The sequence below is a fragment of the Mus caroli genome, chromosome 16 (assembly GCF_900094665.2).
Source record: "Mus caroli chromosome 16, CAROLI_EIJ_v1.1, whole genome shotgun sequence".
Classification (NCBI taxonomy): Eukaryota; Metazoa; Chordata; class Mammalia; order Rodentia; family Muridae; genus Mus; species Mus caroli.
The window spans coordinates 53,592,471-53,614,111 of NC_034585.1; the positions used below are offsets into that span (position 1 = coordinate 53,592,471).

Sequence of the window (21,641 nt, forward strand, 5' to 3'; positions counted from 1 at the left end):
AGGGTTTCTCTGTGTAGCCCTGGCTGTCCTGGAACTCACTTTGTAGACCAGGCTGGCCTCGAACTCAGAAATCCGCCTGCCTCTGCCTCCCAAGAGCTGGGATTAAAGGCGATGAATAGACTTTTAATATCATTATCCAATAAAAAGCCTCAACAAGAGATTGGAGTGCAGCTCACTGTGAGTGTATTTTTCCAGCATAATTTACGTCCAGAAATCTGACACCCATTTCTGGCCTCCTCAGGAACTCATGTGGTATAGATGCATGCAGGCACCCATACACATGATAAATGAAAATGTTAAGTATTTGTCATAAGAACAAAGTCAAGGAGCAACTATACCTCAGGCAACCTCAGAAATTACTTGACCGCTTTACCTTACCATCAAAAAAAAAAAAACTAACAAACTTTATTTCAAAGTGAAACGGACTTTTATAACTGCCACTGAGTCATACTTTACCTGGGAATGTACTTATTCATGATGGCATAGAAACAGTTGTATAGGTCACTGCGAGGCAGCTGGAGACAGATCAATGGTTTCAGTAGATGAGTCCAGCTCAGGGATGTGCTGTATTTAACGCTGCGTGATTTACAGTAAAAAGTAATTACAGATTCAATATCCAGGAGTAATTCTGCTGCCTTCTCCTCTGGCACTGAGAGCTGCTCTAGAATAAAGCATCAAACTAAAGTTATCAGGGAACTACAGGGCTTAGCGACTGGGCACACTACATCACACGCTCATCATGGGAGTGTATTAAACTATGAAAAAACAGGAACGCTGTCTGAGCACTGTGTCTCGTGATTGTCTGTTTCATTTTTATTTTTTGTAGTAGTGAGATCAGATCATGGCTTTACACATTGTAAGTAAATGCTTCCCCACTGAGCTATGTCTAACCCTTCTCGTATTTAACAGACACTGGCTCACATGGGCAAAGCATAAGAAAAAACATAGACAATGTCCTTTGTAACATTTTAGTTTTCATTTTAAAGCTGCCATTGTGTATACTCATTCACATGGCACTGTGTTACATGAGGACGTCATCATACAGTGAAATACTGCATGCTGAAATACAGTCTCCCCAATCCTCGTTTTAACTGAAAGCAAGACAGATGTTACAGAACAACTATCAGTTTCGTGTATGTGTTTTCTTACCTAGCCCTGAGAGAAAGGGAAGACAGAAGACAGTTACTAACAAATGGTACTCAGTGATATTGACCATATGTATGCTAAACACAGGAGTGGCCAGTGTGAAGCAGGGCAGGAGGGAGTGGCAGGCATAGCTCAAGCTGCTGGAAAGCCAAAGGGTGCTTCCGAAGGAGACTGCCAATTGCTCCACCATGTGCAGCTTTGGCAAGCAGAAGGGCAATTCACTCTCTACCATTAAATCCAGTATTTTATTCCTTCCCTTTCTTTGTTTTAAATCTTAGTTTTTATCTTATACTAATGCTAATCATACATCCACATGCAAAACTAACTCTGACTTTTCATACTGGTAGCTCTCATACAGAATAAATAGATAAAATACAAATTAAATATGAATACAACTATATCATTATTATTTAGGTGAAGGTGATCTCAGAAATATAGGATACATATTATTTAAAGTCTTCAAATCTCTGGTCCAAATTTCCTTTCTTTTGTCCATACTAGTAATAAAGTCTGTCAGTCTGTCTGTCTGACAGTCAATAGAGCTGGTGATAGAACCCAGGCTCTTGCATACATATATTCCAGGCAAGCACTCCACCACTGAGCTACATTCTAGAAACTGTGGCTTCTGAATAGTCAGTGCCCAGAAGCCTATTTAACCAATGCATTAATTAACTAAGACGTAACAGAAAGTCAAAGAGTATGAGATACTATAAATGAATTAGAAAGACAGGTATAAACTGAATTAGCTTAATCTGTACCATGAATTATAACAGATTTTGTAGAGTGGATGGAAAACTATTCATCTATGATTTGTAATAACTGAAAACAGTAGCTCATGACCTGTTATTTATAGATAAACGTTCAGAACACAAGCTCTTCTAATTGAAGGCTGCAAATAATCACGTGGACCTACAATTCTGAGAAACAAGGTAAAGAGCATAACAAAGCTATAAATGTATAAGAAAAATCATTATTATAAAATGAACAGTAAAAACTGGCTCCTTCTCAAAATTATGTATCTCGAGATTTTGTTTATTAAAGGGCAAAACTATTTACAAGACATTTACAAATTTAAGATATCCCAAATTATAACTAGATAACATTGTTCACGGTTATCAAACTTACCGATAAACTCAAGGCAATCTTTATGAATAGTGTTCTGCTCGGGCAAGTCTAAAATACCATCCCATGATGCCAAACTATCACCTTTCCCTGCAACGTTCAGAGCAATCTGGAAGAAAAAAATATTAAAATATCACAAATATTAAAAATATGCTGTGTTAAGAAAGGCGATACTTTAGGAATAATAACAAAACAGCTCCAGTATCCGCACACCACCAAGTGTCTCCACCACCACGTAACAAAAGGCTCCTTTATCACATTTTCCTACTTCATGTTGATTCAGTGGGGAGAATTAATTACAAAATATTTGTGTACTTACAAACATGGCTTTATTTAAAGCCAACTTTTCTGAAATGTAAAAACTAAAACATGATATTGTCAAATAAAAATATACCTATACCATGTACAATTTTTAAAACATAAAGAATATTTAATGAACTGAGAAAATGTGATCTTGTAAATTTTTTCAGGTATGTGTAAAAACTATTTTATTTATTCACTTACTCGTTCGTTTGTTTGTTTGTTTGTTTGTTTGTTTGTTTGTTTGTTTGTTTGAGACAGTGTCTCCCTGTGTAGCCCTGGCTATCACAGAACTTATTCTGTTGGGTCAGAGCAGTGCTTAGAGGAATCTTGCAACTCAGACCAGCAATCGGGTTACTCCTTTATTTATACAGTTTCCCAGAACAAAGGCAGACTAATGATTATCCAAGAAGCACAGATTATATCATTTTGACTCAGGACATGTGTTTGATTTTTCATTACTTGTGGATTACAAGTGCAGCCACAATTAAAAGACACAAATACAACAGGTTTTAATTTTATTATTAGCCCTATAACTCCAATCCAAAGAATCTAAAGAATGTCTCTGCCAAAACAAACACATCATTATATGACAGCCTGCTTTTAGACTGGCAGTATTTGAAGTTTTAAAGCACTCCAGACAAATAGAAAAATATTTAAACTATTTTTTTTTATCTATAGCAAATACTAATACCTAACTCCTTGCATTTATATCCTTTGATCATCCAAGCTACTAAATAGGAGAAGGTTATTTTAGTCAATCGACCTTATTTCCTGAGTTCTATTCCTCTAGGCATGTACCCTGTATGATCCCTTATCTCTAAACAAGAGATAAAGAGTTCTAAATCTATCAGAAAAAGAGACCTTGAATCTGTTACCTGGCCAGTCAAGTTTGTCAACTATTTCTGAGTTTATCCTGTTCCAATTATACATTTGAGTTTGCTTAAGGGCAGATAACCCAAGAAGATTCCTGGAGTCATGGCCTCATTTAGCAATTCCCAGCTTTGGGCGGCTCTGTGCTTCTGATCTATCTCTAGAGCATAAGGAAGACTTCGAAGGGAAGGAAGAAGGAATACTAAATTTAGCAGTTTCCTAAAAAGACTCAGACTGAATTTTTTTCAAAAAAGAAAATAGAAAATGGATCATAATGCAGAAAGTCTCTAAGAATGCAACATACAGAGACTGAAACCTAAAAGTGAGAGAGGAATGACAGCCATCACAGCATTTGGCTCAGCTTTTCTGGAACTGTGTCAAGCCACTGTGCTGGCTTCATGACTTCCACTGTGGCCAGTGGATGTGACTGTGCCACCCAACCAAGAGTATTACTGTGTTTCTGTTTTAGTTTGGTTTGGTTTTGAGACGGGGTTTCTCAAAACCCTGTGTAGCCCTGGCTGCCTTAGAACTCTCTATGTAGACCAGGCTGGCCTCGAGCTCAGAGATTCACCTGCCTCTGCCTCTGCCTCTGCCTCCTGAGTGCTGGGATTAAAGGTGTACAATTAACAGATGCAAGGGACAACTCAACCAAGTGCAACAAGTGGTCCTTCCAGCATCTGAATTTGAGTTACTTATCAAAATACATTTGTAAGACAACTGGAGACATTATTTCAATACTACAGAATTACTGCTTTTAGCTATTGGTTAGTGGGGAGTGTCACTGGTTAAGACTTCCTACTCCCGTAAGTAACTCTAAGGAAATACTGTGTCATCCCCCACCAAAAGGAAAAAAAGACATGAAAGTAGAAGTAGGCCATCTGTAAAGAGAAGCAGGATTAGCAGAAACAGGAAGTGACAAGAGAGGGTAGTAGAGGTGAACATGATCAAAATGTATAATATGGATTGTGAAACTATCACAATGAAAGCACTGTAGTGCATAATTAACATGCACTGACAAGAGGTAAGAACTACTGTTCTGGTGTGTCTCAGAGTTATTTTGAAACTATGGGGAATTTCTTATTCATGAATGTTAGTATGCTACTAAGGATTTGCTTTAAAAGGATTCATCATGAAGGGATTAGGAGGATCAGATGAGCATACTAGTCAAACAAGACTAGTCAATCAACTAGACTAGTCAGATGCTGGTAAAGTTAAATAAAGCTGGGCTACAGATAGGTGACAGTTCATTCCATAAGCCTCCACACAGCATGTGTAAACTCTGCTTCAGGAGACAGACATTCTGCCTTCACAGACATTATTAGATTAAAGGAACTATTAAAGAGAAGATGGCCCAAGCAAGATCGCACTGTGAAAACAAATCGCAGTCACTTATCCATCATGGTAGGAATGTTGAATGTCCATCTCTGAAATGTAAACACTAAGAATAATTTCATGTGTGCCACACACTATTGTACATGTTTAAATTCCTGAAATAAAGCATTTAGAATGCTATGTGCAGTAATAATCACATTTCTGTTAAATATATATGCAGAGGAGAAAAAAAGGAAAGGACAGAGCATACCTCTCCACATTCTTACATGCTTTACCTGTTGGGAGTAACATGAGTTTTATTCCATCCTTTTGTGCTTATAATTTGCACAAATATGTAACTTTTTTCTTTTTCTGAGACAGGGTCTCTCTGTGTAGCCCTGGCTGTCCTGGAACTTGCTCTGTACAAGAAGCCGGCCTCAAACGCAGGTGTGCACTACCACCACCCGGCTACAAATAAGTAACATTCTTAATTCAAAATTTTCTTTCTTCTTTTTTTCAATCTCCCACCCCTATCACCCTTCATCTTCCCTACCTTCCCTTTCCCCGATTCATGATTTTTGGTTTGTTGGAGGGTGCGTTTGGTTCACTCTGGGCCTTCTGTGTGAACTGCTCAGTGGAGGCTTGCTGGGGTCACCAGTGGGCACGTGACTGGCATTAACTCCCCCATTACTTAACTTCCCCTAAGAAATAGTTCAGTGGAGAGGGTAGGGCTCCAATTCCCCATTTCTGGCTGGCTGCTGAGCCCGTTCTTAAGCAGGCTCAGTGTGGCAGCATAGCGGCTAAGCATTTGTGAAAAAAAGTCACATATGTGAGGTGTGCCCACCTGTCATCTCAGCACCACGGAACAGAGGTTGAGGAATGAGGCTCGAAGGCTTGGCAAGATGCTGTCTCAAAAAACAAAGTGAAAACCAAAAACAAAACCCCCACAAACATTAGAGAACAGCTGGGAAGCAAAACAAAGAAAAGCTGTGAGCAGCCCCCACAGGCAGATTTCCTTTAGCACGTCTAAGGTGATTCCATGTGAGTCTGCGTGTATGCCATTTCGCCTTCTGCCTTTGTTTCCTCACTTGCTACCGTTTGCTAAACAATATTCATAAGGATCACAGACATTTCTAGTGGCTATAAAATATTACCACTGTAAACATTACTATTAAGTATAGAAAACACGGCAGAAACATTTATTTTGAGACAGTCTCATTATGTCTTCCTGGTTGGCCTATAATTGACCATATAGACCAACATGGCCTCAAACACACAGAGACCTGCCTGTTTGTGCCTCCCATTGCAGACAGGCATTAAAGGCATGTGTAACTATACCTGGGTCAGAAATGCACTGTTAGTTAAAGTTACTCAAGTCAATTTGCTTGATGCAACATATTTATAAACAGTCTTTCAGAGAGCTGAAAACCAATTATTAAAACGTCTTCCAAGTGACTCCACTTTCCTTATGAGCTTCTAGTTACCTTCCAAACCTTGGCCCTCAGCTCAGCAGGCAGTGGCCTCCCTTGAATTATATTTCTCAAAGTTTCAAGATCACAACCTCCTGCTTCAAGGGCTTCTTCAAGATCTTTTTCCCTAAAAAAAAAGAAACAAAGAAAGAAAGAAAAAAGAAAAGAAAAAGAAAAAAATTCATTAAAATTACTGGACTCGTTTCCCCCATACGTAAGCATGGTAGGTAAAGGGTATATCTCAGAAGACAAGGGTTCTCGGCAGTCAGAAAGCAACAATGTAAAGCACTTGCAGCCTCCATGAGTTCTGCTTCAGGGACACAATTCTGCCTTGGCATAAATGATTTATCAGAAATTATCGATCAGAAGTGTTCAACAGGAGATGGCCCAGGCATGTTGATAGCACTGTGAATCCATGGAGACAAATCACAGTAACTTGTTCATGGCGGTAGGGATGGCTTGGTGCAGCACTCACCATGTGTGAGGGTCTGTTCTAAAGATTTTACAGATGTTCATTTATCATTTGTTTGTTTGTTTGTTTGTTTAAAAGCAGAACCCCATACACCCAAGGCTGGCCTCAAACTTAAACTCCAGTTCCCTCTCCCTCCATCTCCCAGGAGCTGGGATTACAGAGCATCACCATCCCAGTCTGCATGTGCTCTTCTTAATCCTCTACAGCCACACACATCACTGGCTGCAGTTAGGACACAAGACGAGGCAAAGATGGGTCCTGGACAGTTATGAGACACACGAAACAGCCATCCTATGGTATTAAAATTCCGTATCCTTGCGTTTAATGTGTCATCATCACATGGCTATAGTTGATAGCAAACCCAGGAGCCAGATTTTAGCAGTCTAGATCCCAAATTTATGCCCATAATATTATACTAATCAGCGGAAAAAATGAGAAACACTAAAATTCAAGCAAGAATTCAAAGCCCAGTAGTTCGAGACTATTCAATACATAGTTATATAAATGTTATGCCCAGAGCACAGCCTGATGTACAAAAAGTGTTTGATAAATGTCAGTGGAACAAAGAAGACTCCACTGTTAGGCTAAAGCAAAACTATAAGGAAACATCATTAAGCAAACTAGAGGGCAACTACGCTCAATCTACCATGTCTGAAGAAAAGGCAGAGCATGAATCTTCTTCCCGCTGTGCATGATTAAGATGGTCAGTTAAGGACTTCCACGATGCGTGAACTATTCTGCAGCTTAAAACACCAGTTCAATCAATTCCCTGCGGATTTCAAAGGTTGCGGTTCCAATAGTTTATTATTTTGTCATACATTAAATTCTGTAAAGATGTTTTTAAAAAAAGGTAATACGGACAGATAATTTCTAACATTCTTAAAGCAACGTAAGGAGAAGGGCAGCTGGGTTGCTAAAACAAGGAAACCAGGATCTTGTCTCTCTTCAGCAGTTGTAAAGAAAAATCAATTATTCTGATTAATGTAAGCCTCCCTATACCTATATGACCCTAAGACGGCTCTTTAAGTGTGCACACTTCATTAGACTGTTCCCTTCACAGAAAGGAATTAGATGAAAATGTAATCGCTTGGGTACGATCAACAGTAAAGCACTTGTCAAGTGTCCCTCAACAAAGTCCAAATTCATGTGAGCACACCGGTGACAACACAAGACAAGACATATTTTGGTCCTTAGCAAATAATCACTAAAAAAAAGTTGGAAGAAAAGGAAAAAGCATGAGAAATGTCAGGTTTAGTGTTGATAGTGCAGGCCTGCCTCATGAAGACAAGAGTCTGTCTGTCTAGTCCATGCTAACTAAGCTCGAAAAGACAGATGATTAGAATTTAAAATATGGTTTGTAACTATATAATTAAGAAAATACAATGTATGTCTGGTGAATAAATACCATATGTTTGTCAACTGTGTAAATGAAATGAGGAAAATATCATTTAATTGAGATGGAATTTTATATCATAAATGAACTAGAATTGTTCTAATTTTTAGTGCAAAACCTTATTTTCTTTTTGAAGTAGCTCTGCCAAATACCTTACTACTCCATCAGACATAGCAAGCACTTCCAAATACTTGTGGCGTCATAGTAACGCATAAGTGCACCTGTTGATGGAGCCGCTGCATGGACTCCGTGACGCTGTGCCCAGGGGACCACCGTAACTGTAAGCAAGTACCGTAGAATCCAGTAAATACTATACTTCAAGTAGTAAAAGACACTTCCCACCTAAATAATTAAAAATAACAGTGTCTTCTGAGGGAGGCAAAGGCTCAGGGTTCAGACTTTATACATGATCATTTGTAACTGTAGCAGACAGCAGCAAACGCTGCAGTTAAAGATTGTGCAGGATGAGCGGAGATGAGAACTCTACGTAGTATTCAGCCCTCAAATAGGCTCGTGTCTCTGCCTCTGAGCACGCAATATCTACACGTCTAACCTGTGAGTGGACAGGCTATAGTTTTTTAGTCTTCCTTGGCTCTAAGATACTTTGAACTGACCTTATGAGCTACAGGTTGGACAAACGTCCTAGACAGGCAGACAAGGTCCCCAAAAAGTATAGGCTTTATTCATAAAAACAATGACCCCCTTTGCTCGGCAAGTTCAAGACACGGCAAATATCAGGCTTTGTGACTGGAAACTGAAAACCTCCCTCCCGGCTCTGTAACTCTGAACCTATAACACGTGTTAGCACACAGCAGGGTGTTTCAATGAGCTGCCAATAACAAGCTAACGACATAGAAGTAAAATTCCAGCAATGGGTGATCTCAGGATTCATGAGGACTGTGGGAGTTCAAGGTCAGCCGGGGAACTACAGAGTGATAGGTAGCCTGTCTCAAAAACAAACAACAAACAAAAACAGCACACCCCTAAAAACAGAAAGTAAGAACTACCTTCAAATGCAATAATCATCAGATGTTTTGTGGCAAAATCCTGCGAGCACTCTAACCCCAGCTGCTTTAGAATTCCAGCCAGGCAGACACCGGCTTCTACTCCAGCTATGAGCTGAATTTGAACCTCTTCCATCAGACAGGAGCTGGAACATTTGGAACTCGTGCACAATTGTACAAGAGACAAAAGCAGAACCCCCAGCCACTTCCAAGCTTAGTATGCATTTTGTCTGCTTTTTCCTCCTGCTAGGTTCCCCTGTCCATCCTCAATCTGAAGGGAGGTGACTAGTCTTACTGTATTATATATCGTATTGGTAAGCCATGTTTGGTTGGTATCCCTGGGAAGCTGGAGGAGTGATTCTCGGGGGGGGGGGGGGGGGGGGGGGGGGGGGGGGGGGGGGGAGGGGAAGGAGTAGTGGGGAGGGACTGGGAGGAGAAACTTTGGCTGGGTTGCTTCTTAGTTAGGTTTCATTGCAGTTTAGTCCACTATCGTCACTGCGACCATGGCAGCATGCAGGCAGACATGGTACTGGAGAAGCTGAGAGTTCTCTATCTTGATCCGAAGGCAGCACCAGAAGACTGTGCTCTACTCGGCATAGCTTGATCATATGTAAGACCCCAAGGACTGCTTGCACAGGGACACACTTCCTCCAACAAGGCCACACCTACTAATAGTGCCATTCCCTATGGTCCAAGCAATCAAACATGTGAGTCTATGGGGCCACACCTATTCAAACCACCACTGGTTATAGTCTATGAGAGAAGAATAAATAAAAAATAAAAAGAAACATCACATCCACTAGAATTCACTCATTACTTCCTCCCACCAGCCCGTCCTCACCTTGTCCCCAGCCTGTAACAATTCATTTATTCCATTTACCTATTTGGAATAGTTCAAATAAATGCAATCATGACCTTTAATGCCTGCCTCTTCTGTTCGCATTATGTTTCCAGCTCTGCTCGTATTATGGTCTATGGATCAGCAAACGCTTTTACTGCCAAATACTCTTCCACTGCATGAGTATATCATATTTTCTTTACCACCTGATGATGGAGTTGTTTCGAGTTGGATATTATGATTACTATTAAACTTAAAAATAAACACCAAGAATTCACCAGGTTAAATGTACAGTTTATCCTTAAAGAGCTGAGGAGGAATGTAAGAATTACATCTATTCTACGGATGGGAGTGGCTCTCTAACTAGCTGGCAGTTCATTCGGATTTGTTTAAAGGTAAGGCAGCCTGTGCACAGATTAAGCCACGACAGCTCAGTATATGCATCGCATCTTCAGAACTGATAGCTTTAAGTCTGACCAATTGTTCCTACTTCTAAAATAGCTAAGTAACCACCTGTAAGCTCCAGCAAACAGTATGACAAGCCGCCAGAACGTGTCTCAAACCATTTCAAAGTTTAATTCGTACCCTGTACTGCTGAGTCTTTCCTACTGCACAGCTCATGAGACATCAGCCCCAAACTTCTTTTTTTTCTTTTTTGTCCCCAACAAAATATTTTTATTAATTATTTGGCAACTCCATACAATGTACTCTAATCACACTCATGTCTCATTTTTCCTGGAATCCTATATCAAGTAAAGAAGATGCTAAATATAGTTAGTTGTTTTGGACAGACATCCCTTACAAACCTGACAGCTACAAGATTTCATCACTATGCACAGGAAAAGGATATGGAGGTCACAAAAGTTTAGTTCTGTAAAATTAGAAATTAACTATAAATAGAATAAATGCCATTAAGTCTTTTTTTAAACTTTTCTTTTTTTATCCACAAGCCATGAAGATCACATTTTACCAAATGGTACCCACAGTAGCTCTTCCTCTTCTAAGGAAAAACTTCAAGGGATTACTACTTAGTGGGCAGTGAGGAGGGCTAACAGATGCATGGGTAACGCTGAAACGATTCATTTCAGCTGTAGCCTTTTCCACACTGATCTACGGAAGAGTTTCCCCACTGATGAACAGTAGCCTCGGACTGCTCTAGCTCCTCAAGGGATAAAAGTCCCCAGCATCTCCCTGTTTCCCTGCTCATTTACTTCCTGGTGTACCTGTGTATGTGAACGTGCACACGCCACAGCACATGTGTGGAGGCAACGGGGCAACTTTCAGTTTTCTGATCCTGGGGATCGAACTCGGGTCATCACGCTTGGCAGCAAGCGTCTTTACCCTTTACCTGCTGGGCCACCTCACTAGCTCACTTTCCGTGGAGGTATTTTCAACCAAAGCCATGTACTTAGAGATTTAAAAATAGTGCACATTGTTTGCCTAAAATAGTAATGGAATGAAAAAGACAAAAATCTGCAGAGACATTATGCATATCTGTTATAAATTTCTCTTTTTTTTTTCTTTCTTTCATTTTTTTTTTGTTTGTTTGTTGATGGTTTTTGGTTTTTTTGGTTTTTTTGTTTTGGAGACAGGGTTTCTCTGTGTAACAACTCCGGATATTCAGGAACTCATAAAGATCCGACTGCCTCTGCGTTCCAAATACTGGGATTAAAAGCAAGAACCACCACACGCAGCTTTGTTACAAATTTCTACTTTACCCAAAATATGATTTTTTTTTAAAAAAAGTACTATTTTTCCTGAAAACACTATCTTAAAAAACAATAGTCTGCATGAAAAATAAAAAGTGACATCATTATGCTACATCTGGGCAATTATTCACAAAAATACTTTATTGACTTAAAAAAATCATACTTTGGCAAGAGAAGTATATGGCAGATTTACATTTCAAAACTGGATTCCAAGCACTGACAGAGATTTACTTGATAAAAGACATTCTCACTTATCTTCATCGTGGCTGTTAAATCGTATGGCATTCACAAAACAAACCTAAAGCAGGTCTGGGGTTCATTGGCTCTGATGGTGCCTACATATCCTAGCACTGAGGCAGGAGGACTGCCGCACTCAAGGTCAGCCTACTTATGGGTTCCAAGCCAACCTAGACCTTGTCTCAAACAAAAAAGGATTTCTGTATTCAACTGCATGTTCGTGAGAGGGCACATTTTATAACTTTTACCCTTCAAAACAAAGAAAAGGGGTCATGGCGGTGAGTCAGCAGGTAAAGATGCTTGCCGCATACGCCTGCCTGCTGACCTGAGCTCCACCCCAGAACCCACATGAAGGTGGAAGGAAGGAAAGAACCGACTCCACAAAGTTGTACACACACACACACACACACACACACACACACACACACGAGTGCAGGGGTAGGGAGATAAAGAAAGACTAGAAAGTCTTTACAGGGGAAATAATACATAATAAGTTACTTACTTCCCTATCATTGAATTAAAGCAACAGAAAAATCGCTGAGTTGTTAAGACTATCAAAACAGTGCGCATGTTTATATGTCCTATATATTACCACAAATAAATACACTAATCTTTCAATATATGATAGATTAAGTATCATATTAGCATGTAGTATAATGTAAATGCATTACATGTATTTAATCACATATATTAATATATAACATTAAATAATTTATTTTCCACTTAGATGATGTAGGTAACCATACATTAAAGTTAAAAAAAAAAACAGTGATTTGGGGTAGACATATGAGAGCACAGTATTATGAAAATAAAAGATTTATAAAGGTATATATAGTATACATATATATAATTTCTCCTTATTATCCTATCATATCAATCATAACTTATTTCTTCTCATGGATACAAGCGAGTTCAGTGATATACACATTTCATACATATCCTCATATCCACATAGGGTCTACGAATAGTCAATATATGCTCAACAATGCACATCTTTGAATACTGTGCTTTCCAAAATACATAGCTGATTCAACATTTGATCCACATTTTTATGAGGAATTGCTTTAGGAGTCTCTTAAGGGATATGTGACATATATGACATAAATGCAATCAGTATTAGAAGGACCACGGGGCTTACAGAAGGGAGATGCTGACTAAGTACAGATCTTTTATGAACAGGATTTTCCAAATGACCACTCTAAGTCCATCCTCTCACCTCTAAGAAGGCACGGACAGTAATTCTGAGTAATTCCTGTCTCAGAGAGCTGCTGTAAGATGCACATGTGTGTGTGCACATGGGTGTGTAACTGGAAAAGCTCTACGTACATGCTTAGCAACATTTCTTATATTTCCTTGCTAAAATCCTTAAGCAAGGCTTAACTTATGACTTGTCTCTGAAATGTTTTCTCACAGACTCACATTTGAACACTTGGCCCTCAAACTGTGCCACTATTTTGTATTATTCCTTCTGACAAAATGGCGAATTAAAGCAACTAAAACAAAGCACTACAGTGCACAGCTCTGGCTTTAATACTGCTTTCATTTTTCCCCCTAAAGCCTTACCCAGCAGCCTGAATATAAACCGCACTGAGTAGATGTTTGCTGAGCCATGAATGCTTTGCTAAACGATTTTGCTTTCTGATACATAAGGGCAGCTATTGTCTTTGGTTGACACCAAACAGAAGACACATTTCAGCATTATGTAGAAGAAATGCTTTGCCGAGTAAAGTTTATCAACTCTATTCAAAATTGTCCTCTTCATAACTAGCTGTATATTACAGTATACGTAGATGTTTCTGAATAGAACTGATCCTTTTACAACTAAAAGAATTTAAGAAGAATTGAGCAAAACATTAGAATTATAAGTTAAAGTGCATATTGAGTAAAATTTATCAATTTAAGTAAGTTCAGAATGCCAACAATTATATAATTAAAAGAAAAAGTTTGACTATGGCTTTGGGTCTCTAAGGATTATTTAAGAAAAAAAAGACTCAGGTCATAAAAGCATGTGTACAACCCCAAGACTGGCTTCTTTATCATGTCAAGGAGAGCATTACCAACTTTTGAATTTTAAGAATTTAACTTTGAGCCGGGCGTGGTGGCGCATGCCTTTAATCCCAGCACTCGGGAGGCAGAGGCAGGCGGATTTCTGAGTTCGAGGCCAGCCTGGTCTACAGAGTGAGCTCCAGGACAGCCAGGGCTACACAGAGAAACCTTGTCTCGAAAAACCAAAACCAAAAAAAAAAAAAAAGAATTTAACTTTGTTGTGGCAGCACAGCACATCTTTAATCCTAGCACCAGCAGACAGATCTCGGAGTTCCATGACAGCCAGGGCTATACACACACCACCCACCACCAAGAAAAACCACCTTTGTCATGAAAAACAAAAATGAAACCAAAAACTCTTAACTTTATCAATATAAATTCTAGACTAGTTTTTTTTTGTACCATATTTTGAGCTCACATGGCTAGAGTTCTAAAGAAGTGGGAGCTTAGACAGTTTCTGATCACCTTTCCAAAGGGAATAAGCATTATACCAGCCAGCAATTAGCTCATGGGAACACTAATGTTAGGTACTATATATGAAATGGTGCCTTGGTATGCATCGCTCATGGTTACACAATCGTTGGCTTTCGTTCATACATACATTCATCCAACAAATATTTACCGAGCTGCCTGCTATCAGTCATTCCCCCTTGAGAAGTTCACTATCTATAAAGCAATAAGTGAGACAGCTCAGCATTTAATGGGTTTTCTGCCAAGCCTCATTTCCTGCGTTCAATAATGGAAACACACATGGTGGAAAGACTCATGACAGACCTCCACATGTCCCCCTACATGTTAAGCACATGAACACACATCTACACACAAAATCTTAAATAAATAAAGAGCTTTGTGATTATATAAATTATAGCATATTAAGTTATACAATGTAACACAATATAAAAAGATAAATTCCTCCAACTTCCCATTCTGAGATACCTACTACTCATACCTTGTTAGTTGAAGTGTACTTCATGAAGAAACAGAACTGATAACACAGAGGAGCTCTGAAATAAAGAACCTCAGATCCCACCTAACACCTACTGAATCAGTTTGCCTTTTTAACAAGCTTCAAGGTAATTGCAACACGTTTAAATTTTAGGAAGAGCTGGTGACTTAAAGCATAACTAAACACCAGTAAATCGGTAAAAGTGATGTCAAAGAATCTAAGTATTCAAAGACTTAGTTGTTTTTACTGCCATGTGGATGGGTGCTTGCCTGCATACACGTGAAGCATTCGGGGCCTAGAACCAGCAGAGGCCAGAAGAGGGTGTTGGATCTCCTGAAGCTGGCGTTACACAGTGTTATTTTTGGATGCTACCAACTGAATCCAGCCTCTTCAAGAGCGGTGGGTGCTCTTAGCCACAGTAAACCTCTCCAACCACTAAAAAAGACTTTAAGCCCCTTCCTGAGCTCTTTAAAGAGTATATACATATTTCTAACAAGTTCAACTATCTAGTTCCACTTATTAGGAAAGAAACTGAATAATAAATACTGATCACTGTCCACATAGAAAAAAGACAGGAAAACATAGTAAAACACAGTGACAGACAGGTATGGCAGTGCTGGCCTATTTAAAATACCACCAATCAGCTACAAAAAAAGACCCAAATGTGTCACTGTATCACACTACCTTGACATTCTTTTTGTTGTTTAGTTTTTTGAGACAGGGCCCCACCATGTAATCCAGGTCTGGCCTGAAGCTCACTATGTAGATCAGGGTGGGGTCAAACCCTGCCTCTGCCTCCTGAGTGCTGGGATTAAGGATATGCCCAATCAGGCCCATGTTTCTTGATGTTCTTAAATTAGCCTTCTGATCTAGATCATAAAATCCTAGAGGACAGGAGCCTAGGTTTTTCTCTCGGCTCTCTTCCCTCCCTTCATTCCCACTTCTCTCTCTCTCCTCCCTTCCCCTGCCCCAATCCCCTTGACCCCTCTTTTCCTCTCACTTTAGCTATTTCATGTTTCTGAAACAGGGTCTCACTCAGCAGCCCAGACTGCCCTAAAATTCACAATGTAGCTCTGATTAACTTTGAACTTGCACCAATTCCGCTGCCTCACTCTCCTGGGTGAATGAAGCTGGGATCACCAGCAAGCCACCACACCCAGCCTAGTTTAACTCTTACACACTTCCATTTGTAGACTGAATGATCCTTAGCCATCAAGATGAGTTTGGTGGTAGCCTGCAAAATGCACTGTGGAAAACTTTACAAGCGACAAAGTCAAACTAAAACATGACAGCTAAACTAGAAACCATTCTGCAAGGATCTCATTTACCAAACACTCAAAGAAAAGTGGGCTTACTAATCTATGGCCCCCCAATCCCAAAGTCTTTCCTGACTCTATGGAAACTGGTCAGGAAGAGTGAGACTGGAGAGAAGAGAGGGTAGAAGAGGATGGGGGTGGGGGGAGACTAGAAATCTCAACAAACATCTCATAGAAATAAAACAAGAAGGAGCCCACACCAAACACGCAGACTGTGCTGGGTAGGTTTCTGTCAACTTGATACATGCTGAAGCCATCTGAGAGGTGAGATATCATGCCTCCAGCTGTAGGCAAGCCTGGAAGGCATTTTCTTAATTAGCGATTGATAGGAGATGATGAAAAAGTCAGCCCTGGGCTGGTGGTCCTGGGTTCTATAAGAAAGCAGGCGGAGGAGCATGAGGAGCAGGCCAGTAAGTAGCCCCACTCCATGCCCTCTGTATCAGCCCCTGCCTCCAGGTTCCTGCCCTGTGTAAGTTCCTGTCCGGACTTCCTTCAGCGATGACAATGATACGGAAGTGTGAGCCAAATAAACCTTTTCCTCCCCAAGGTCATTTGATCAGGGTGTTTCATCATAGCAATAGTCACCCTAAGACAAAGATCTCGCCCCACAGTGCTGGCGCACTCCTTTAATCCCAACTCTTGGAAGGCAGAGGCAGGAGGATCTCTGTGAGTTCGAGGCCTGCCTGGTCTACAGAGAGATTTCCAGGACAACAAAGGCTACACAGAGAAACTAAACTATCTTGAAAAACAAAAAGAGCAACAAAAGACATAGACCTTAATGGGACCTTTAAGAGAACAAATGTTGCTACCAGCAACCATCCACTAGAGAGACCTTGCCCGTAACCAAACACACACATGAACTAGGAACTTCCTTATGATGTTTTAACTCAGAAAAATTCTTCCCAAGCTCCCGACTTCATGCAGAAGATCATGAGTTGGATCCCAGACATTGGACGGTTGGAGATTGATTTTCACTTTGATTGTGACTGTGCCCTGATATTTTCCCTCTTGAAGGAAGAAACTGTTTTAGTGGAGCCCACAGTTAAAAGACTTTTAATTGTAAAAAGACTTTGGATTTTAAAAGAGATGGATATTTTAAAGAGATTGAAATTTTAAGAATATGTAAAGACTGTGGGACTTCACGATAACCGCTAGGTCACTTTCTAGACAGTCCTTATCATTGATTCTTAAAAGGTTTCCATAATGGGTTGGAATCTTTTTACTGAGCTGACACTATAGATCAGTGTAGGTAGAGCACCTGTTTACCATGGACAAGTCCCTAAGTTGCATTTAGGGAATGCAACTTATATACCCACCCATCCCTCAAAAACTTGTACAGATTTTCCAGACCTATCTTTCTCTTAAGTCAAGCAGTGCTAGTCATTATTCCCCAAATAAATCCTTAATTTTCCTGCCTTTGCCTCCATTTCTGCCGTTTCTTTATTCTCTTAACAGCACGATCTGGGATTTAGCCTCCCAGATCAATGTTAAGTCTTCCTGATGCTTCAGAGTCTAACGCACACACCAGTGCCTCCATGAGCTTTTGTAATGCGTGCTGAAATGGTTTCTGCCTCTTCTCAACTCCCACAACATTTATTTACAATCTCAAAGAACAAAATTAACTTTAGCTTGCTAGATGTGTACCTGTCAGTCCCCAGAAGACCAGCTACTCAACTGCTATATCGTGTATTCCTTTCTGCTATTTCTATTGTCCTCAATGAGTAAAGTACAAATTTACCAAAGGCTTGCACTGTGTGTAGGTACACAGTAACAGTGATATATAAACATTGTGAAAAACAACAGCAAAAATCCATGAGTATTACACCTGGTCAATACACTTAGATCAACTGTAAGATATACTCGTGTGCACACACACACACAACTTCAAAAGTAGAAGTGTCCACCAAAAATTAATGACCCTCAGTGGAAAAAATAATGCCTACCAAAAAGGTATTGGCAGGGTTGGGGATGTATCACAGTTGGTAGAGTGCTTGTCCTAGCACACAGGAAGCCCTGGGTTCAATCTACAGCCCGACACAAACCAGGCAGGATGGAGCTCGGTTACAAGCCAGCACTCCGGAGGAGAAAGCAAAAGCATTGGAAGTCCACAGTCATCCTCAGCCACTCAGAAAGTTCGAGGCCAGCCTTGGGCTACATGAGTTCCTTTAAAACCCAAATCTTCCCGCAGCCCCAGAGACACATGCAAATGTCCGGGAGAAACAGTAACAAAATTCAAAACGCCATCCAAAGCCATGAAATTAAATTGTAAGGAAAGTGGTGGGAAAGAAAAAAAAAATAATAACAAATGTCAGAAACTGTTGGGAGACAAACAAAATTAATAATAATAATAATATATATATTAAAAAAAAAAAAGACAACCCTGAACTACGTAGAAGGAATCTTGCTGGGTGTATCTCACGACCTCTGCACTGTCAAAGGTCGCGGTGGTTATTTCAAAAGATCTCATTTCAAATGGTCTGAGATCTCCATCCAAGAACTTCCTCCTTAGTGCGCCCATTCCAACTCCCTGGTTAGGGACTCGGCGAACTCAGTGTGGAAGCCACTCTCTCCGCTGGGCCAAGCGGGAGGACCTGACTTAGGCGCAGATCCAGGACGGCCCCTGAGTCCCCGGGATTCTGCCCCAGCCGCAGAAGCCCGCGGGCAGAGGGGACCCTGAAGCAGAGGGGGCGGGGCAGGGGGCTCAGAGGAGGACAAGGTGCCTTTTGCTCCACGCCCCGCCAGCCAGCACCTCGGGGACAGGCAGGATGGAGAACAGGAAGAGAAGGGGCCAGTGGGAATTAAACCTGGGCTCGCACTCACCAGCTGTCCCCGCCCGACGTTGACAGTGGCAGAAGCTCTTCTCCTTCCGCCATTGCTGTTGACGTCCACGTCACTTTGCCGAAAAGTGGACCTGGCACCGAGACTGTCTCAGAGATTCAGTGTCGTAAAAGGAGTTATGAAGTCTGAGACTTGAGACTCACCAGAGCGAAAGAGGGAGGAGGCGAGGAATTGGAAGGATGCAACGTCACCGCGTCTCTAGGGCGAAAGGCGGAGCCCGGAGCTTTGCGAGAGGGAGAAGATTATGGAAGACCACAAATCCCAGGATGCCAAGGGCCCGCGAACAGAGTGGGCGGGGCACAAGGCTTGTGGGCGGGGTTCTCCGGGATGGGGCGGGGCGCGGGGCTGCGGCCAGGCGTGGCTCAGAGGAGACTCTGAAAGTGAAGCATCCTGGCTTGGCGTCTTAATGTTTGGGTCTCGGTTTGGCTGTCCGGTGTGAGCCAGAATTGAGAATCCCAGCTAGTGGAGAGAGGAGGGCAAGTATGAATCCACACAGAGAAGGTAGGCTGAATGGAAAGAAAGGAAAGGACAGACCACATCATTTGTAGAGACCATTCAAAAAAATAAAAAGGCCAGGGACTTAGTAAACCATACAGCACTTGCCCAGCATCCTCAAGATTCAATCACCAGAGCTACAAGAAAAATAAAAATACACGAAGGACTCTGTCAAGCTATCCAGTTAAGAAAATTATACTCTAGTCTTCTATCTTAAATATGTCTTCTAACAGCCAGGAGAATCAACTGTAGTTCTGAAACTGAAATTCCAGTTTAAAAAAAAAAACAGTTTAAGAAAGCTGCCGAGATCCTTCCCTTCCTAGCCAAAGTCCCATTTGCCCCTCCTAAATGGGCCTCCTTGTTCCGCACCCAGGTTTCATCCACAGCGCCAGTATTACCAAAACACTAGCCCCTGGGCTACCTTTGCCTAGTACAGATTCAGGGAGGACCTGAACAAATATTTTTAAGCCCAGGAACAACGATGCAGTTAACTACATGAGATTTATGGATAAATCCGAAAATGTCATTGTTAGATGAACTAAACAGATTACAAACAAAAGGCATCGTTTATGTTTGATATCAATATATTAGCAATAGATGCATGCACACTGAGAAATGCAGGGGTAATGTGTAGAAAAACTGAAAACAATTAAGTTTTAGATGGGGCAGAAATGTCCAGAAATAGCTTTAACTAAGTAAAGTAAGTTTCTGATTGGTTGGCTGGTTATGTTTTGTTTTGTCTTTTGAGACAGTCTCACTAGTAACCTTGAGGAGCTTAGAATTTGCTTTGGAGACCAGGCAAGACCAGGTTTGGCTTGACTCCGGGGCTGGTGTCTGTGAGCTCCTAAGCTCAAGTGTTCTTCCTGCCTCCGCCACTCAAAGAAGCAGTACGACCGGTGTTGGCCACTATATTGGTTCTAATGTTTAATATTTCACTTTTAGAAGTTGAGAGGTACCTTCAAGGGTATCCATCTTTTTTTTTTTCCTGAAATATACTTTGGTACCTAAAATGCTCCAGAATTTTAAAAAAACTATTTAAACAATGTAGCACAGCTGTCCCAGTGATAAACCAAAACATGATGACTCTCCTTCCAAAAAGAGACAATAAAAAGCTGAACATTCGATTCCAAGCCTGGTGGAGATGTGTGAAGTGCAGGTCTTCATTGTGAAAATCCAATTTTACCTAGAATGTGGCTGTAGATGACCATCTTAAAAAAATAAAAGGTGTGGGGGCTGGAGAGATGGCTCAGTGGTTAAGAGCACTGACTACCCTTCCAAAGGTCCTGAGTTCAAATCCCAGCAGCCACATGGTGGCTCACAACCATCTGTAATGAGATCTGATGCCCTCTTCTGGGGTGCCTGAAGACAGCTACAGTGTATATATATGTATATATATATATGTATGTATATATATATATATATATATATGTGTGTGTGTATATATATATATATATATATATATATATATAAAATAAACCTTGAAAAAATAAATGAAAGGTGTGACCCTAGGTCAGATGGCCATTCTGAGTCACACGTCCTCTGATGGATCCCTTCAGTTGTTCTGGAAGGCTTGCAGAGAAGTGGCTCAAAAGCTACTCAGTGACATGCAAGCAATTGTTCACCACTCAAGGTGATTCTAGCCTTCAATCGAGGTTCATTTTTATTGTAATCAAATTAGTGACTATGTTATAGTCTGTTTGGTAAAATATTCTATTAACATATATTAACTTATTCCAGATGGTGGAGGTGTGCTTGGGAGGCAGAGGCAGGGCAGATCTATGTGCTCGAGGTCAGCCTGGTCTACAAAGTAAGTTCAGGACAACCAGGACTACACAGTGAAACCCTGTCTCAAAAGCAGATGATATCTGGATAGATATATGGAGATATATATATATATATATATATATATATATATACTTTTTTTCAAATAGTTCTTCACTCTGTGCAAATAGTTCAAACCTTCCTTAGACTTCTCCTTAACCTGTTCGGAACCAACTATGTGGGCATCCAACCTGTGCAAGTCTCACAACATTAATATGCTTTTGGTTGTCATTCTTGAATAGGTTCCTCTGATTCATTCTCCCTGGTGTTTGCCTCATGGTGGGTTGCTAATATGCAAGCTGCTG

At 40.7% G+C, this 21,641-nt stretch overlaps 1 protein-coding gene across 1 annotated transcript in view; it reads right to left on the reverse strand.

Moving 5' to 3' along the window:
- The window catches only part of Tbc1d23 (TBC1 domain family member 23), a 54,298-nt gene extending 35,061 nt beyond the window's left edge, over positions 1-19,237 (reverse strand). Inside the window, exons 1-4 of the mRNA XM_029470319.1 lie at positions 19,003-19,237; positions 6,237-6,348; positions 2,272-2,377; positions 457-661 (exon numbers count right to left, since the gene is read on the reverse strand). Coding sequence (XP_029326179.1) covers positions 457-661; positions 2,272-2,377; positions 6,237-6,348; positions 19,003-19,055 — 476 coding nt within the window. The 5' untranslated portion in view covers positions 19,056-19,237. The remainder of the gene's footprint in view (positions 1-456; positions 662-2,271; positions 2,378-6,236; positions 6,349-19,002) is intronic.
- Between the last annotated feature and the right edge of the window lie 2,404 nt (positions 19,238-21,641).